At 38.5% G+C, this 14687-nt stretch overlaps 1 protein-coding gene across 1 annotated transcript in view; it reads right to left on the minus strand.

Annotated features, from left to right (window-relative positions):
- Nucleotides 1–14687, minus strand: part of GYS2 (glycogen synthase 2) — a 41146-nt gene that overhangs the window by 22229 nt on the left and 4230 nt on the right. Inside the window, exons 2-6 of the mRNA XM_053661731.1 lie at nucleotides 10725–10906; nucleotides 7917–8108; nucleotides 6167–6349; nucleotides 825–969; nucleotides 227–344 (exon numbers count right to left, since the gene is read on the minus strand). Coding sequence (XP_053517706.1) covers nucleotides 227–344; nucleotides 825–969; nucleotides 6167–6349; nucleotides 7917–8108; nucleotides 10725–10906 — 820 coding nt within the window. The remainder of the gene's footprint in view (nucleotides 1–226; nucleotides 345–824; nucleotides 970–6166; nucleotides 6350–7916; nucleotides 8109–10724; nucleotides 10907–14687) is intronic.

The raw sequence follows: 14687 nt of genomic DNA on the forward strand, positions 1-14687 counted from the left end.
AAACATACGCATGAATTCTGTTACAGTGCAATGGGGACTGGGGAAGGTAAACATGTAGTATAACAATATTGTGTTCTCTTTACTAGAGATCACTAAACTCACATGCTGATTTGTTTTTTTAAGAATATTCTTTTTTATTCATTGTATTTTATCCACGACCCTTGATCACCCTTATACCCTCTTCCACATCCATCCACCCTGTACACCAGCCCCACAGTCAACATACCCATAAAAATGACCTCGAACAAAATCTTGTATCCTAGCCTTGTACATTGCATGCAGATTTTGAAACTCATGAACTGCCGAAAATTTCTTAACATTCAAGCCATTTGGAGTAATTACATCTGGGAAAGCAAAAATGAGAACTTCATGAAAATGCTCTTCTGAAAGCAGGTACCATGGTAGAAAAACCGTATATTTAAATGTATAAAGTTAGACTTTCGTTACCATTCCTAGTTTATGACTATCATAGACTTCAAAATGTATACATTTTCACAATAAATTGTTGAGGTAGAAAATCAGGAGTACCTACCTGACTGAAATAACCTTGGTATAAAATGACATAGTATAATTAAAAGCAATAATAACGATTATTATAGTTTCACTCCTTACTGTGCGCCAGGTGCTTCTCTAAACACTCCACAATGCAGCTCATTTAATCCTTGTAACAACCAATGGAGTAGGTGCTCTTATCTGCATTTTCAGAGGCAAAACCGTTTCCCCCTCAACAGTTTTATGCTTTTTTTCTTTGTTTTAAACAACATTCTCACACTCTCATGTCATTTAACTGAAAGACCAGTGACAATCTCAGGGCTGACAATTACCAGGCTTTCTCTTCAGCATGTGTTCCGCCTCTATCCCTGTTATTTCGGAAACCGTGGCGAACACATGGGCGCAGTGGACCGCAGCCCGCTCCATGCAGTAGCGGTGGTAGATCTGCCTCTCCCCGGCCTCTTTGTCTATGTTAAACTGTTCAAAACCAAACACAAAACAAGCACAGATCCATTTGCTTACACGGATTCTTCCACACAAGCAAAACGAAATCACATATTTCTCCTATTGTGTTCCCGTGCACAAGGCCATGTAAAATTGAATGGCCACTAAAAGGAATGATAATGGTTATTAAACCCATTACTAAGTACATAGCTACTCGTGCATTAAAAGGTGCTGTTTACTTCATTTTTGCTTTACAACTGCTGTTTAACCCTCTGTGTGAATGTATTTCTACTCTGTTATAATCACATGGAAATGCCCCATTTTGGGGGCATTTTAGTTTTATCCCACATTTTATAAATATTGACCTAATTTCTTTCCTTGAGGTCCTTATCATATTTTTGCCCATAAACAATGAAATAAAGCTGAATTAAGCTTGATAGCAAAAATAAAGATAATTATTATTATCCTTAATTCCCTGAAAGGGAACCTGGCAGAGAAAACAAATGCTTTTCCAAGGTTATGGAAATCCTACCAATATATAATTTCAAGAGTGTAAAGTTACTTTAATTAGATAGTGTGTTAGATTGTGCAATCATTCATTATTCTGGGTGTCTTAACTTAAAAAAAACATACCATAAGCTAAACCCCACACCTAAATAGTTGGCAAGAGGTGTGAGCTTTTGCCATGTGTCTTGTTATTGCAGGTACTGTCTCAGCTGCAGATGAAAGCAGCAGCGTCTAAGGGAGAGGACTGTATAGTGGGTGGCGTGGTGTCAGCCACACACTTTTCATGTGAGAGGTTTTTCAACACTATGTATCAGTTACTCGTCTAAGCAGGATATTTAATCCTCATAAACCACCAACACACATTTTGTCTTCATTTTAAGGAGGAGGAATTGAAACTTTTAAAGGTTAAAGAACTTTCTCGAGGTCACATTCCTATCACGCATCTTAGCAGAGCCCGAAACTGATCCAAACCAGTCTGACTCCAAGGCTGTGCTTTCACCTGCTTTTATACCATTTAGACTCTCACTGGATCAATAAGTCAGTCCCCCAAATTACTACCTCACACAGGGGAAAATACTAAAAAGAAGATTTATCAGTTGTTTCTAAAGATTAGAACAAAGAAACTCTTAGAATATTCTTTCTTGACTGGCTATCATTTTGGAACTCTCTCTCTGATAATGTTTGAATGAGGTCTCTATGAGGTATGCCTACATCAGTACAAGTTTTTCTTCAAAGCTTTATATGGCTGGTCTCATTTATTCAACCAACTCTCTCAATCAACCATTATTTATTAAGTAATTCATATGTTTCTCTTATCTTCAAAGAGCTTATAAATTAGTGAGAAAGTGGGTAACAATTAAGCAGAAATGAAGAAGTGCCCAAATAAGGTATAAAATCAGAACAGGACAGGAAAATGATCCCCTACTGTGCAAGAGAACCATGAGTTGTTCATCTTTATATCTCCAAGTTAATTAGATGACTAAAATGGTATTTGGACTTGGACATGGAAGTTTAATTTGAGGAAAGGTTATTTGAGGCCGAAAAATCAGTTGCCCTAAGGAATAAGTATTGGGTTGGCTAAAAAGTTCATTTATTTTTTTCTGTAAGATGTCTCTAGTAGCTCTTAGTTGTCTTTAACTTCATTCAAAACAATTTTGTTAGATTGTATTGTGATGGCTGATGTATCAGCATGCATATAGAAATTATCAAAATTTGTGAATTTTTGTGTAGCCATTTTAATATTGAAGATGGAAGAAAATGGAACATTTGCAGCATATTATGCTTTATTATTTCAAGAAAGGTAAAAATGCAACTGAAATGCAAAAATGATTTGTATTTGTATCAATCTATACATTGATTTGTGCAATGTATAGAGAAGGTGCCATGACTAATCGAACATGTCAAAAGTGGTTTGCAAAGTTTTGTGCAGGAGATTTCTTGCTGGATGATGCTCCATGGTTGGCTGTAGTTGTTAGCAATCAAATCAAGACATTAATTGAGATCAATGTTATACCAATTGATTATAGATTGTAGATGTGGGAGATAGCTGAATTCCTCAAAATATCCAAATTAATAGTTCTTGGTGAAAATGAAAAAAAACATGTCTTATATTTTGTGGAAAAAAACAGGCTTTTTGGTCAACCCAATTTTATATATAAAATCTTATATGTGCAGAGAATACCAACATGTATGATGTGAGGATGGCTTTGAGTGTAGAATGTAAGAGATGTAGTAAGTCAGTATCCTGGTAGGATATAATAGATTCAGGGCCTAGAACTCCCTGACAACAAGGCTAGGAATTTAGCCTTTGTCCTGTATACAATGGAAAGACTGAATGGGCTTGTGCAGTGATGAAGGCACAGACTATGTTTAAGAAAAATAACTCTGTATTGAAGTGTGAAACCTTTCTTATCTCATTGAGCTTTTTGCAAAGAGAAAATGAGGTAATGCTTGTCAAATATTTACAAAAGTGCCTGGCATATAGAAAGGCTCTGAAACTTTAGCTATTGTTATTATTTATTGCTACTATTAATAATATTATTTCATATGTGGAATAGCATTTAATATTTAAACATGTAGAGGTGGGAAAATAGGTTTTCTAAGTGAGTAAACCAAGTGTGCAAAGATGCAGGTCTTGGTGAAGACAGTCACTTGTACATGATTCTGTTGTCCCTGGTCTCATGGGGTCCCTTACCTTTTAGGCCTGTGTTATGCCTAGCGACACCTGTGGCTTCACAGCAACCCTGACTGTTTACACATGTTGTCTACCTTTCCCCACATTCATGAAAGTATGTTAAATCTCTGTCTGACAGTTCCAACATCTAAAACACCTCTGGGCCTGGTTCTTTCCACAGCTGAGCTGCCCAGGGTTTTTCTGCATCTCGCAGCCTTTTTGTTGAATTCTGGGTGATGTATAAAAGAACAAAGAATGAAGTAAAGTGTATATTAGCCACTAAAAAACAGTCCAGCAACAGCAGAGGGTAACTCTGTAGTTGAAGCCGACTCATTCAAAACCCAGTCAGAGGACAGAGGTAAAGTCCGCCAGACAGTTGTCTATGGCTGCCTACACGGTCCAAACAGCACCAACCTCACATTTCCATCAGGGAAATTCCATTGTTATTAAGGAAAGAGGGGCCAAAAACCTAACAAAACTTTTAAAAATAGGCATTAGTTATCTCACAAGAAAAAAATTGGAAACATCTTGGAGAATTTCAGAAAAATCACGTGGTGGCTAACAATGGTTGAAATCCTATTTTAGCTAATAAATTTAACTTAAAACCTGAAACCAGCTTCAAGACCCCTGTGAACTGGTTAATAGCAAAAATGCTTTTAGTTAGCAATTATTATTTGAGTAAAATAGTTCTACCTTTCTGCTTTTATAGAAGTCAATACTTTTATTTTTATTCCCATTTCTCCACCCCCACTCCATGTTTATTTGCCTGAGCCAGAACTTACCGAGACATATCTTGGGTGTTGTATCAAAGACTAAATGATGACTCGTTTCTTCGGTTGAACTTTTAAAAACTTTTTATGTGTTTAATTTGATGTTTTTATGTGTTACCCCAATTCTAAACCCAGTGTGAGCCTGGGAAGAGTGTCCAGTATAGAAAATAATTATAGGTATTTGTTCTGGAAAAAGTGATTATGAGTTTAACTCAAAATCTAGTTCTTGACTACTTGTTATTTACTAGTCACTCTGCTGGGCAGGACATTTTATTAGAACAATGGGCTGCGGTCTGACTATGCTTATATATTTCAGCCAGTGAAGGGCTTTAAGTTGGGGAGATATATAACCCTATTTAATGACTGTATGATGTAAAAGCTGACCTTTATCAAGAGGATAAAGTTGTAATGTATAATAACTCCATACTACCATGCATTTATTTATAAAAAGCAAATAATAGCTGATGTATATTATTCATTGCTTTTATTAATTATTATATAATGCTCTAAGTATTCTGCAGTAAAATATTTGATATGGCCTGTAATATTTTTTATTTCACAAAATTTAAAGTCTGCTCTTCTCCAGGAAATGTGATTTTTGAGCTTATCGCAGATCACTGGTTTGCCCTTATTAGTCTATTGCTATATCATATGGCATTGGGAAATTTCCCTGATTTCCTGACTTTCTGAATCCCTGGGTGACTTTATTTTAAATGTACATCTATGTTTACAGTGTACCTTTTTGGTAGCTGACCTTTTCATAGGTCAACATTTATCAGGACCCTTTATTGCCTTGCAAATGTTAGTGAGTCAGAAAAATCATTCCTGCATTCAGTGTCAGAGTGTCTTCAAGGCAGTGGGATAACTTTTACAACTGTTATCTAAGTATAATGTGTGTCTTAGACACATGCAAACCACACATTCTGTTTCATAGAATCCTAGCAGTTTTTAAAACTGGGAAGTCTTTAGAAATCAACTCTCCAACTTCCTAGGATTCCTGATAGTAAAACAGAAACCCAAAATGGTAAATTGATTTGATTGGCAAGGTAGATACCAAATCTGCAAAACGTCTGACTCTTTGTGCATGCTTTGTTGATATTATTGACATATGATATAAAAGCCATACTTTAATCTGATTTAATCAATGGAAAATAGAAGGAAGAAGCCAAAGCTGAATGACTTTGAATCATAGAATCGGGCAGTCTTCTCAATAAGCAGACATAATTGTTTTGTCGTAAGGACACACATCCTTCTTTTGAATACCTTCTGTCTTATTTGACCCCAACAAAAACTCCACTTACACATGGCAGGGTTACAGAAGACACCTGACCATTCATTCACTGGAATAGAGGAAGTAAGGCTCATGGCGCAAGCTATATGTCTAGGATCACAGTTCTTTGCTTGCCACCCAGAGCTGGGTGTGGATTCAGGATCCTCATAGCAATTCTCATGCTCCGGGGTAGACAGGAGCCCCGCCTTGTGTCACAGAGCTTTATCTCTGCCCCCCATCCCCCAATGTGCCATTTTGGATCTTGGATCTATTGTCCCAAAGTAGACACACACAGTCTCTCACTGCTCCACTCCACTGTACTCTAAACAAAGCTAAACTCTATGCGCTCCCTGTCACCCTGGGGGTGGCTTTGTCATGAATACTGATTAGTTAAAAGGGCATTTCTGCCATGTGGCTGGCAGATGAAATGTCAAGATCGATACTGTTCATCCTTCAGCTTCAATGATCAGGGAAAACAGCGGGGAGGGAGAAAGTGGTAGGACCATTTACCTTATCAAGATGGTTGTAAAAATCAATGTTTGCTGCACAGAGATACCGCCCAAGCAGTGTGGCATGAGTGGTAAAAATTGTAGCAATAGGAAGTTTCCGGGCTCGAGAAAGGATTAGTCCAGTTCCAGCCTGCCATTCGTGGAACTGGGCGATGACATGTTTACCTTCTGCATGGTCTGTCACCTACATCAGAAAAGAAGCATTTAGAAAAGCTGGCGAAGCTTGATCTTGCCCATGGCCCACAGCAGAAGGAAAGTTATTATGCCTGTAAATTTTAGCACAATTTAAAGGGATCTAAATATGAAACATTCAGATTTAGCAAGCGTTGTTTTATAGGATTCAGTGGCATGTTCACAAGCGTGAGCGGTGCTCACACTTAGTATACACCAGGTCACCATGAAGGATTGTTAAGCATTGACATCTGGGTCCCATTCCCAGGTAATTTAATTCAATGGTTCTGGGCAGGGAGGCAAGAATTTGCATCTCTTAAAAGTTTACAAGTGATGCTGCTACTGATTGTCTGAGAAATACCCTTTGAAAACTACTGACTTAGGCCAAATCCTCTGTGTTTTAAAGCATCTGCTCCTCAGAAAGTTCTTCACAGCTATGAGCAGTTGCACAGGGCAGCAGCGCTGCGGAAACAGGTGGCTCCAGAAGACCCATGAGGCTTTTTCAGTGTCTTTGTTTACCCTTTAAACCAAAGGCAATAGGCATTTCTGGAACTGTTTTACTTTAGAGGAAGCTGGAGTTCTTCTTGTCCTGCTTCTCTCCACTCTATTCCCTTTCACAGAAGGGGTGTCGGCAGACGTGCACACACATGCACACATGCACCCTGGAAGGCTGGCCTCAGCCCCAGAGGCAGTGCCTCAGGGAGGCAGTTTGCAGGGAGGCAGTTCTAGCATCTGTTGTTGACACTAACAGATGCTAGAACAAGACTTCATGTTAGCCATTAGGCCAGATCCACTGGTACCCTCACCCTTCTTCTCCTATTGTCATCCACACAAAGCAATAGGCTGGCTTCTGCATCCTCTCCTTTGCTTCAAGGCACCCCATTATAGCTACTGGAATATGACTTCATCAGTAAGAAAGACTGGCTAAAGGGAGCATACTCCCAGCATACAGTTCTTCTGGGACTTGTCCTTAGACCACACCCCCACTTTGCTAGGGGTGCTCTGTCTTTATCTTCTAATTTTAGGTTAGGTATCATCATCTTGAGGTGCTACGAAGAAGGCAAAGGACTCTTACTGCCATGCTTTGAGGACTTAGAAGAGTGCAGGCTTGGCTCATTTAAAAAAAGACTAGTTTTTACTATTCTTTTTAAAAAATATTTAATCTATGGGATATTTCACTCCTGCAAGTTCCTTAGCACCTGCTGGGATCACACCAGCCCTGAGCTAGTGATGAAAACATCTAAAAGTCCCTGCAGTTACACAAGTATTCGTACATAAAGAAGCCAAATATTTCAGGCTATCTTCTATTCCCTTGGTTCTAGAATTCATATACATAGTGCACAATGTATACTCTGTTACATGATGTACATATAAATAAGCATTAATATTACCCTTTCTAAAGGTTGGTATTTAGTTGGAGGAATGCTGCGCATTGTCTCAGAGAAGGACTAGGACAATCAGTAATGGCATCATCTCAGAATTCACTTAATCTGAAGATCATGGGATCATTGCCTGGCAATGCTGGGCCCAGAATTCAATAGTGCTACTGTTCTGTTGTCTGACTGTACAGTAAACTGTACCTCTTTTAAGAACCAAGCAGTTAAAGATCCAAATATCAGCATGTCATTGGCTTCTCGGTCGAGATGAGGGATGCCGACACTGCATGCTTCCCAGAGGTCGCCCTTCCACCTGTCCAGATTCCAAGCCGAATACCCTATGTCGAAGAGCACCACGTAAGGACTCCCTTCTATCAGCCATCTTCCGAAATGTACCTGCCGCACAAAGAACACAGAGCCACGTGGTCATGCTAGGCAATGGAAGGGAGGAAAGGTGTTCGTGCTCAGAAGATGTAAGCTATATTTAGAACTCAATAGCAAACAACATATGTTACACAGAAAACCATAGTGATACACAAATATCTGATACCTCCAATATCTGGTATTGGAGTGTGGAGATGGAATGGGCTTGCATCCACTCATCTAAAATCCCCAAGTTTTTGCTTCTTACTAAATGTGGTCATTTTAAAAAAAAGTATCTAGATCATGTCATTGATCCTATGACCTTGAGCTCATCATAGTTTTATGATTTAATCTCCCAGTGTATGTTTTATGATAGTCATAAGATGAACGGTTCTGTACCTTTAACAACTTGTAACTGGATATAATTTCCACTGTCACTTACTATATTTTCCTTTATGCAACACGACTTCCTGCCAGAAAAAGGGTTTTCTTTTTCTGTTGACAAATGTGTATGCTTTCTCTTATTCCTCTTATTTAAAAAAATGTTACTGAAAGTGTTTCCCAATATGGTAGCTGCCAGAAATCTTAAATATATTTCCTAAAATACATTATCTTGGTAATCTAGCATAGCAGCTCAAAGTTGAATCCTATTACATTCTTCAAAGTGACTGTCCATCAATTCAACCATTAATTCAGTCAATTGCACAATTACTCCCAAGACATTTGCCAATTTGCCCCATTGTACAGATACTGAGATTAAACAATACTGACTCTGCGCAACTTTCTGTACTTTCACTCAGGCCGCTGATTGCTGATGCAGAAAGTCACAGCCGTGTATGTTTGTGACATTAAAAAGTCACAACTAGGCATCAAAAGGGTCCAGGAATCCTTTCATCTATCGGTTGAATGCTTTTATAGAACTTCTTCCTTCAAATGCTTTTATTTTAACACTTGTCTTCTAACTTTCCTAAGATGACCTTTAATTCCTGCTTTAGTAAGATCATCAGAAAACACTGAATGAGACCACACTGAATTCTGCATTAACTTCCCTCCATTTGCATTCGTCCTGTACGCCCTGTTTAAGTGAAGGCGGGGAGGCGTGATCTTCTCACAAGTGAGAATGATCCTCCCACTCACACTCTCAGTGACCTCGCTTTCTTTAATCATCCATTTCTTCTGAAAGTTCACCTTCTCCCCATCTACTGGGTACTACTTCTTGGCATATACATATCTCAGGTCTCACATTTAATAAAACACTAATTCTCAAAACCATGTCACTCTGAAATTATTTATCTTTCCTTTTTATAGAAAAACTCATAGCCACAATTTTTATACACTTTATTCACCATTAATTTCTTCCTTCCTTCCTTCCTCCCTTAACCCACTACACTCTGATTTAATCTCTCCTTCCTTTGAAACTATATTTAACAAGGTTACACCACAAGTGACCTTAATGTTGCTAAACCAAAATGACCCTGTTTCAATCCTTGGCTGATTTAGTTCCTCTTTCATACTTGAAACTCACTTCTCCCTTGTCTTGACATCACTATTTCTGTTGTGATGGCAAAAATCATCAGAAACCTAGTGGCTTAACCCGGGCTAGTTTAGCTCAGCGGATTTGTCACAGGCCTGTGAACCAAAGGGTTGTTGGTTCAATTCCCAGTCAGGGCATATGCCTGGTTGCAGGCCAGGTCTCCAGTATGGGGCCCACAAGAAGCAACCACACACTGATGTTTCTCTTCCTCTCTCTAAAAAATAAATAAATAAAATCTTTTTTTTAAAAAAGAGACCTAGTGGCGTAAAACAACATAAGTTAATTATGTTACAGGTTTGGGGGATATAGTGTGAAATCAGTTTTATGGGTTAAAATTAACACGTTAGCAGACTGTCATTCCATCTGCAGTCTCTAAAATAGAATCTATTTTCCAGTCTTTTTCAGCTTCTAGAGATCACTTGCATTCCTTGGCTCATGGCCTCTTCCTCCACCTCAAAGCTCATCGTGCCAACTTCGGTGTCCATTATCACATCTCCCCTTCAATTCTGACTTGACTGCCTCCTCTTATAAGGGCACTGTGGTCACACTGGGCCCACCCAGATAACCCAGGGCAATTTCCTCATATCAAGATCTTTAACATAATCACATCACAAAGTCCTATTCTATATAAGGTAACATTTTCATAGGTTTTGAGGATTAGAATCTGGACATCCTTTGTTCTATATCACTGTGTTATCAGATAGTAATACTTTTGCCATCTTGGACTTCTGTTAGTGTAGATGTTCTAACGTTGACATTCCAAGGTTTGGCTCAAAACTTTTGCTCTTAGTCCAGAAAATTTCACTGAATAATGCCATTGACACCAATTACATCAACCACAATTTAGACACAAATGACTTCCCTAGAAATATATTTACCCTATACCTTCTACTGAGCTCCAAACCTATTATACTACTAGATATTTTCCGAGGGTCTTCACGAGGTGCCTCAAAATGTACTTATTTAAAGTCAAGTTCATCATCTTTCTCACAAGCCTGCTCCTTTTTCCTTAGCAGATGAATAAGGTCTTCTCTTGTGAGTTAATGTAAATGGCCCGATTTCCCATCCCGGTTTGCTAAGACTTGTCAACTGAGGTGTCAGTCAGGGGCCTTTACCTGGCAGCCGTGTTTGTTCATCGTTTCCACTGCTCTTCTAACAGCCTCGTTTGCAGGCTCGCACCGTTCCACCTGAGTCTTCATGTTGTGCTCAAAATAGGGACCAATCAGGAAATAATTGTCTCCCCACTCATCTGCGGTTACTCTGGCTTTTGTCTGAATCACAGTATAGATGCCACCAACTGTTAAAAAGAAATGTTTCCTTATCAGTCAGGTTAATAATTCATTTTAAGTGATAAAGGCATGGAAGTGAGTTTCCATTTTTGAGTAAGTATTCAGGATCTATCAAGCACGAGGGTGTATTTAACTTTCTAAGGGAACGTTTTTAAAGGACACTAACAAGCAGGTAACTCTTCATCCAATTCATGCATATTTTAAAGCCCCTTCTGGGTGCAGTCAGAGAGCAGCAGGTTGGCAACAGCAGAACAGTACCCACATTTCAGGGGAGTCTGAAGGGACCACTGGAATGAAGTACACTTGGTTTGATGCTCTATCCACTTTTAAGTGTCAAAGTAGGGGCAAACAGCCATTGTCACTCCATGTGCCTTCAGCCACAGTAGTCACAGTTCACCCTTTCTCCTGAAGCAGTCCAAGAAGGGGCTAAAGTATACACAAGTTAACAGCCACTGCTGAAATCATGAGCCAGCCTCCCAAGGTAAAGAGACGCTTTCCTTCCAAGGTACCAAGTTAAGGAACTTCTGCCAAGAAGAAACAGCTAATGGATTTTGAGGGGAAACAGTTGGCCCAGCTCCCATGTCAAACACAATGATGCAAATACAAATTTTCATATGGCATATCACATTTTCCCCTCTGGTATTGTGGCCCCACTATTAAAACACAAAGCCAAAAATATATATACTATTGGAAAATACATATACCTTTGGATCCAGCATGTCCACATGTAGAAAATTATGCTGGAGGATATTATAATGTAGAAAAATTATAGCCAAATTAAATTGAACAATCTAACTTGCTTAACCTAAGGCTCAATTAGCTCATTTGTCCAATGGAAGTAAAGTAGTATTCAGCTCAGGGAAAAGGGCAGGAAGTAGCAAGAATATTCAAAACTAAGCCTCATTAAAAAGGTAATCTTTGAGTAAGTGCTAAAAAGGGTGAAGAAATAAAGCAGGTAGATATCATGTGGAAGAATTTTTTAGGCAGAAAGAAGGGTTAGAACCAAGCCATGAATAGAAGCAACAATGTCAAATGAAGAGTAATGGGCGTGTGGTATTGAGGTACAACAGCCAGGTAGGAGGAAGAGAGAGGGTCAAGAAGAAGACTATCAGTAAACTGGGGCTATTTCTTGTGCTGGCTCTAAACGATCATCTCATCTGAGAAAATGAAAAGTTTGAATCCATTTCTGGAGCAACACTTCATTGCCCTGAGCTATATAAGCAAGGGTATGACTCAGGAAAGTCTGTGGGAAATCCCAAAGCTGATGCGGATCCTGGCACCAATCTTCAACTCCATTTCCAAGGGCAATTTTTTTTAATTGAGAAAAAAACTTTATTTTTTACTAGAGTTTTCCATAAGGTATTTTAATTCATTAGGATATAGGCTTTTGATAATTACTCTAATGCTTAAATTTCTTATTCCAGTAGCTTAGACTTTAAATAATAAATCTGATTGATAGACACAATCTATGGTCAAAAGACAGAATGGCCACCTGTGAATTTTTCTTTAAGTCTGAGCCACTCAAAATGCACTTTTTGGTAAATTTCCTTTTGAGAAATAAGACAAAATGTTAATACTATTATATCATGCTAACAGGATTCATTAATTATAACACAGAAGAGCTAATGCAACTTCCAAAATGTAAATATTATATGCAAATGATTTTTATATGAGCCACATAAACTTATTATCCTTAAAAACTTCATCTTTAAGAAAGAACTATGGTACATTTACCCAATGGAATTCTATGCGGCAGAAAGAAAGAAGGAGCTCCTACCCTTTGCAACAGCATGGATGGAACTAGAAAGCATTATGCTGAGTGAAATAAGCCAGGCAGTGAAAGACAAATACCATATGATCTCACCTTTAACAGGAAGCTATCAACAAAACAAACAAGCAAGCAAAATATAACCAAAGACACTGAAATAGAGAACAGGTGGACAGTGACCAGAAGAGAGAGGGGAGGGAATTTTAGGGGAAAAGGGGAAGGGTTTACAGGAACAAGTATAAAGGTCACATGGATGAAAACTAAGGGGGGTGGAAATGAGAGGGAGGTGGGGAGCACTGGGGGGATGGGCTGGGATGGGAGTAAAAGACAGAGAACTGTACTTGAACAACAATTAAATAAAAGTTTTAAAAAAGAAAAGACTTTTTGACTGAGCCGTTTGATAACGAGGACTTTATCGCAGCTCAGGGGGCAGGTGGTGGGGACAGGAGCACGGATGTAGGAGGCGGGCTGCACCTCTTGCAAGAGCCCGCACTGGGGCAGGACAGACCCGATTCACCTATCCGTTCAGCAGTGAACTTGAGTCTACAGGAATTGATGCCAACGTTAAGTACGCCTAAATATCTCCCCCAATTCCAGAATATTTTATAAAGCATGAAAACTATTTCTTGAGGAAAAACAAATTTAAAGAAGTAGTTTGCAAAAGCAACTAAAAAGAACCTTTCTTTAAGGTGTGTCATACTTTAGTACAAATTTAAATATATATAAGCTACATATACATACATACACATTTGTATATATATATGTGTGTGTGTGTAAAGCTATATCGATAGCTTGTGTGTGTGAAAAAAATATATATGTATATATGTTTTATTCAAATAATTTGCCCCTTCTGCTGACTTGTCTCCTTCATCTTCATCTTATCAGGGAGGATATATTATCAGGTTCTGAGGGCACACATGTATCAAATGCCTTATTCACATTTCTATTCTTGAAATTTCCTTTATTTGCAACTATGTGTCTTGCCCAGAGATTTTAAAACATCCTTGTTTGTTGCATTATGTGTTTCAAATTCAAATACACTTGAGTAAATGAGAACACATTTTTATTTGCTAAAAGACATAAGGGGGAAGATATTTTTTTTATTTAAAAAATATGGTTAGTTTTGGGAATTCAAATGTAAAGATAAACATAGTTAATTAATCTGCTACCCCTTTTTTCTATTTGAGGACTTCAGGCTTGATATAGATAGTCCCCAAGTAGCCTTACAGTGTTTATAAATATTGTGGCTATGTCCTTACAGTCTATCAGGAATAAAAATGTTAAATTTAAAAATAAAAGTCCATCCCATATTGGTTGAGGGCTGATTGTAAATAAGTCTCTCCCTCCAGACGTCTCCTCTGTGGAGGGGAGCTCTTATTGCATTTCGTATGCCCAAGCTCCAATGCAGCCTCTCTCTGTCCTTCGCATATCTGCATGCCAACTAGTTTTCATTGACTCTTACTCTGTTTCCCAGGAACTCCTCTCTTGGCATGCTAATTGGAGGTGAGTCTGACTGCATAGATACAAGGTCATTCCTATGTTCTAATCTGAGCTTTAAATCAGAGGTTCACAACACATATTTTTAATAAATTATTGTTTTACCAAAGTGTAGGTCACTGAATTTGGACTAACTCTTCACTTTCAAACATGTACTTTGGATTTTATTGATCTCTATATTTTTTTCTGAAACAACATGGGAGCTATCTTTAGTATGAGGTCAAAGTACCAAGCCTTTCATAAGAAATAGAAAATGAGCCCCCATGGCAAATATGGCACTGAGGTAGCTACAACCCCAAGTTCTCAGCTAGAAACACTGCTGATGTCACTAAAACCAGGATTTCCCAGCAGTATGGAATACGGACAGTAACCAAGGACAGGCATTTTACATATGCATATCAATCAGGAGTATCTTCACTATCTTTAAATGTTGAAAAGTTACAGAATTTGGAAGTCATATGACTTCAACATGCATGGCTAATCCCCTGACCCTTCTGTCTCAAGACACGGTTGCAGAAGCAGGG

Source organism: Artibeus jamaicensis, unplaced genomic scaffold, assembly GCF_021234435.1.
Source record: "Artibeus jamaicensis isolate MK-2021 breed Jamaican fruit bat unplaced genomic scaffold, CSHL_Jam_final contig_233, whole genome shotgun sequence".
Classification (NCBI taxonomy): Eukaryota; Metazoa; Chordata; class Mammalia; order Chiroptera; family Phyllostomidae; genus Artibeus; species Artibeus jamaicensis.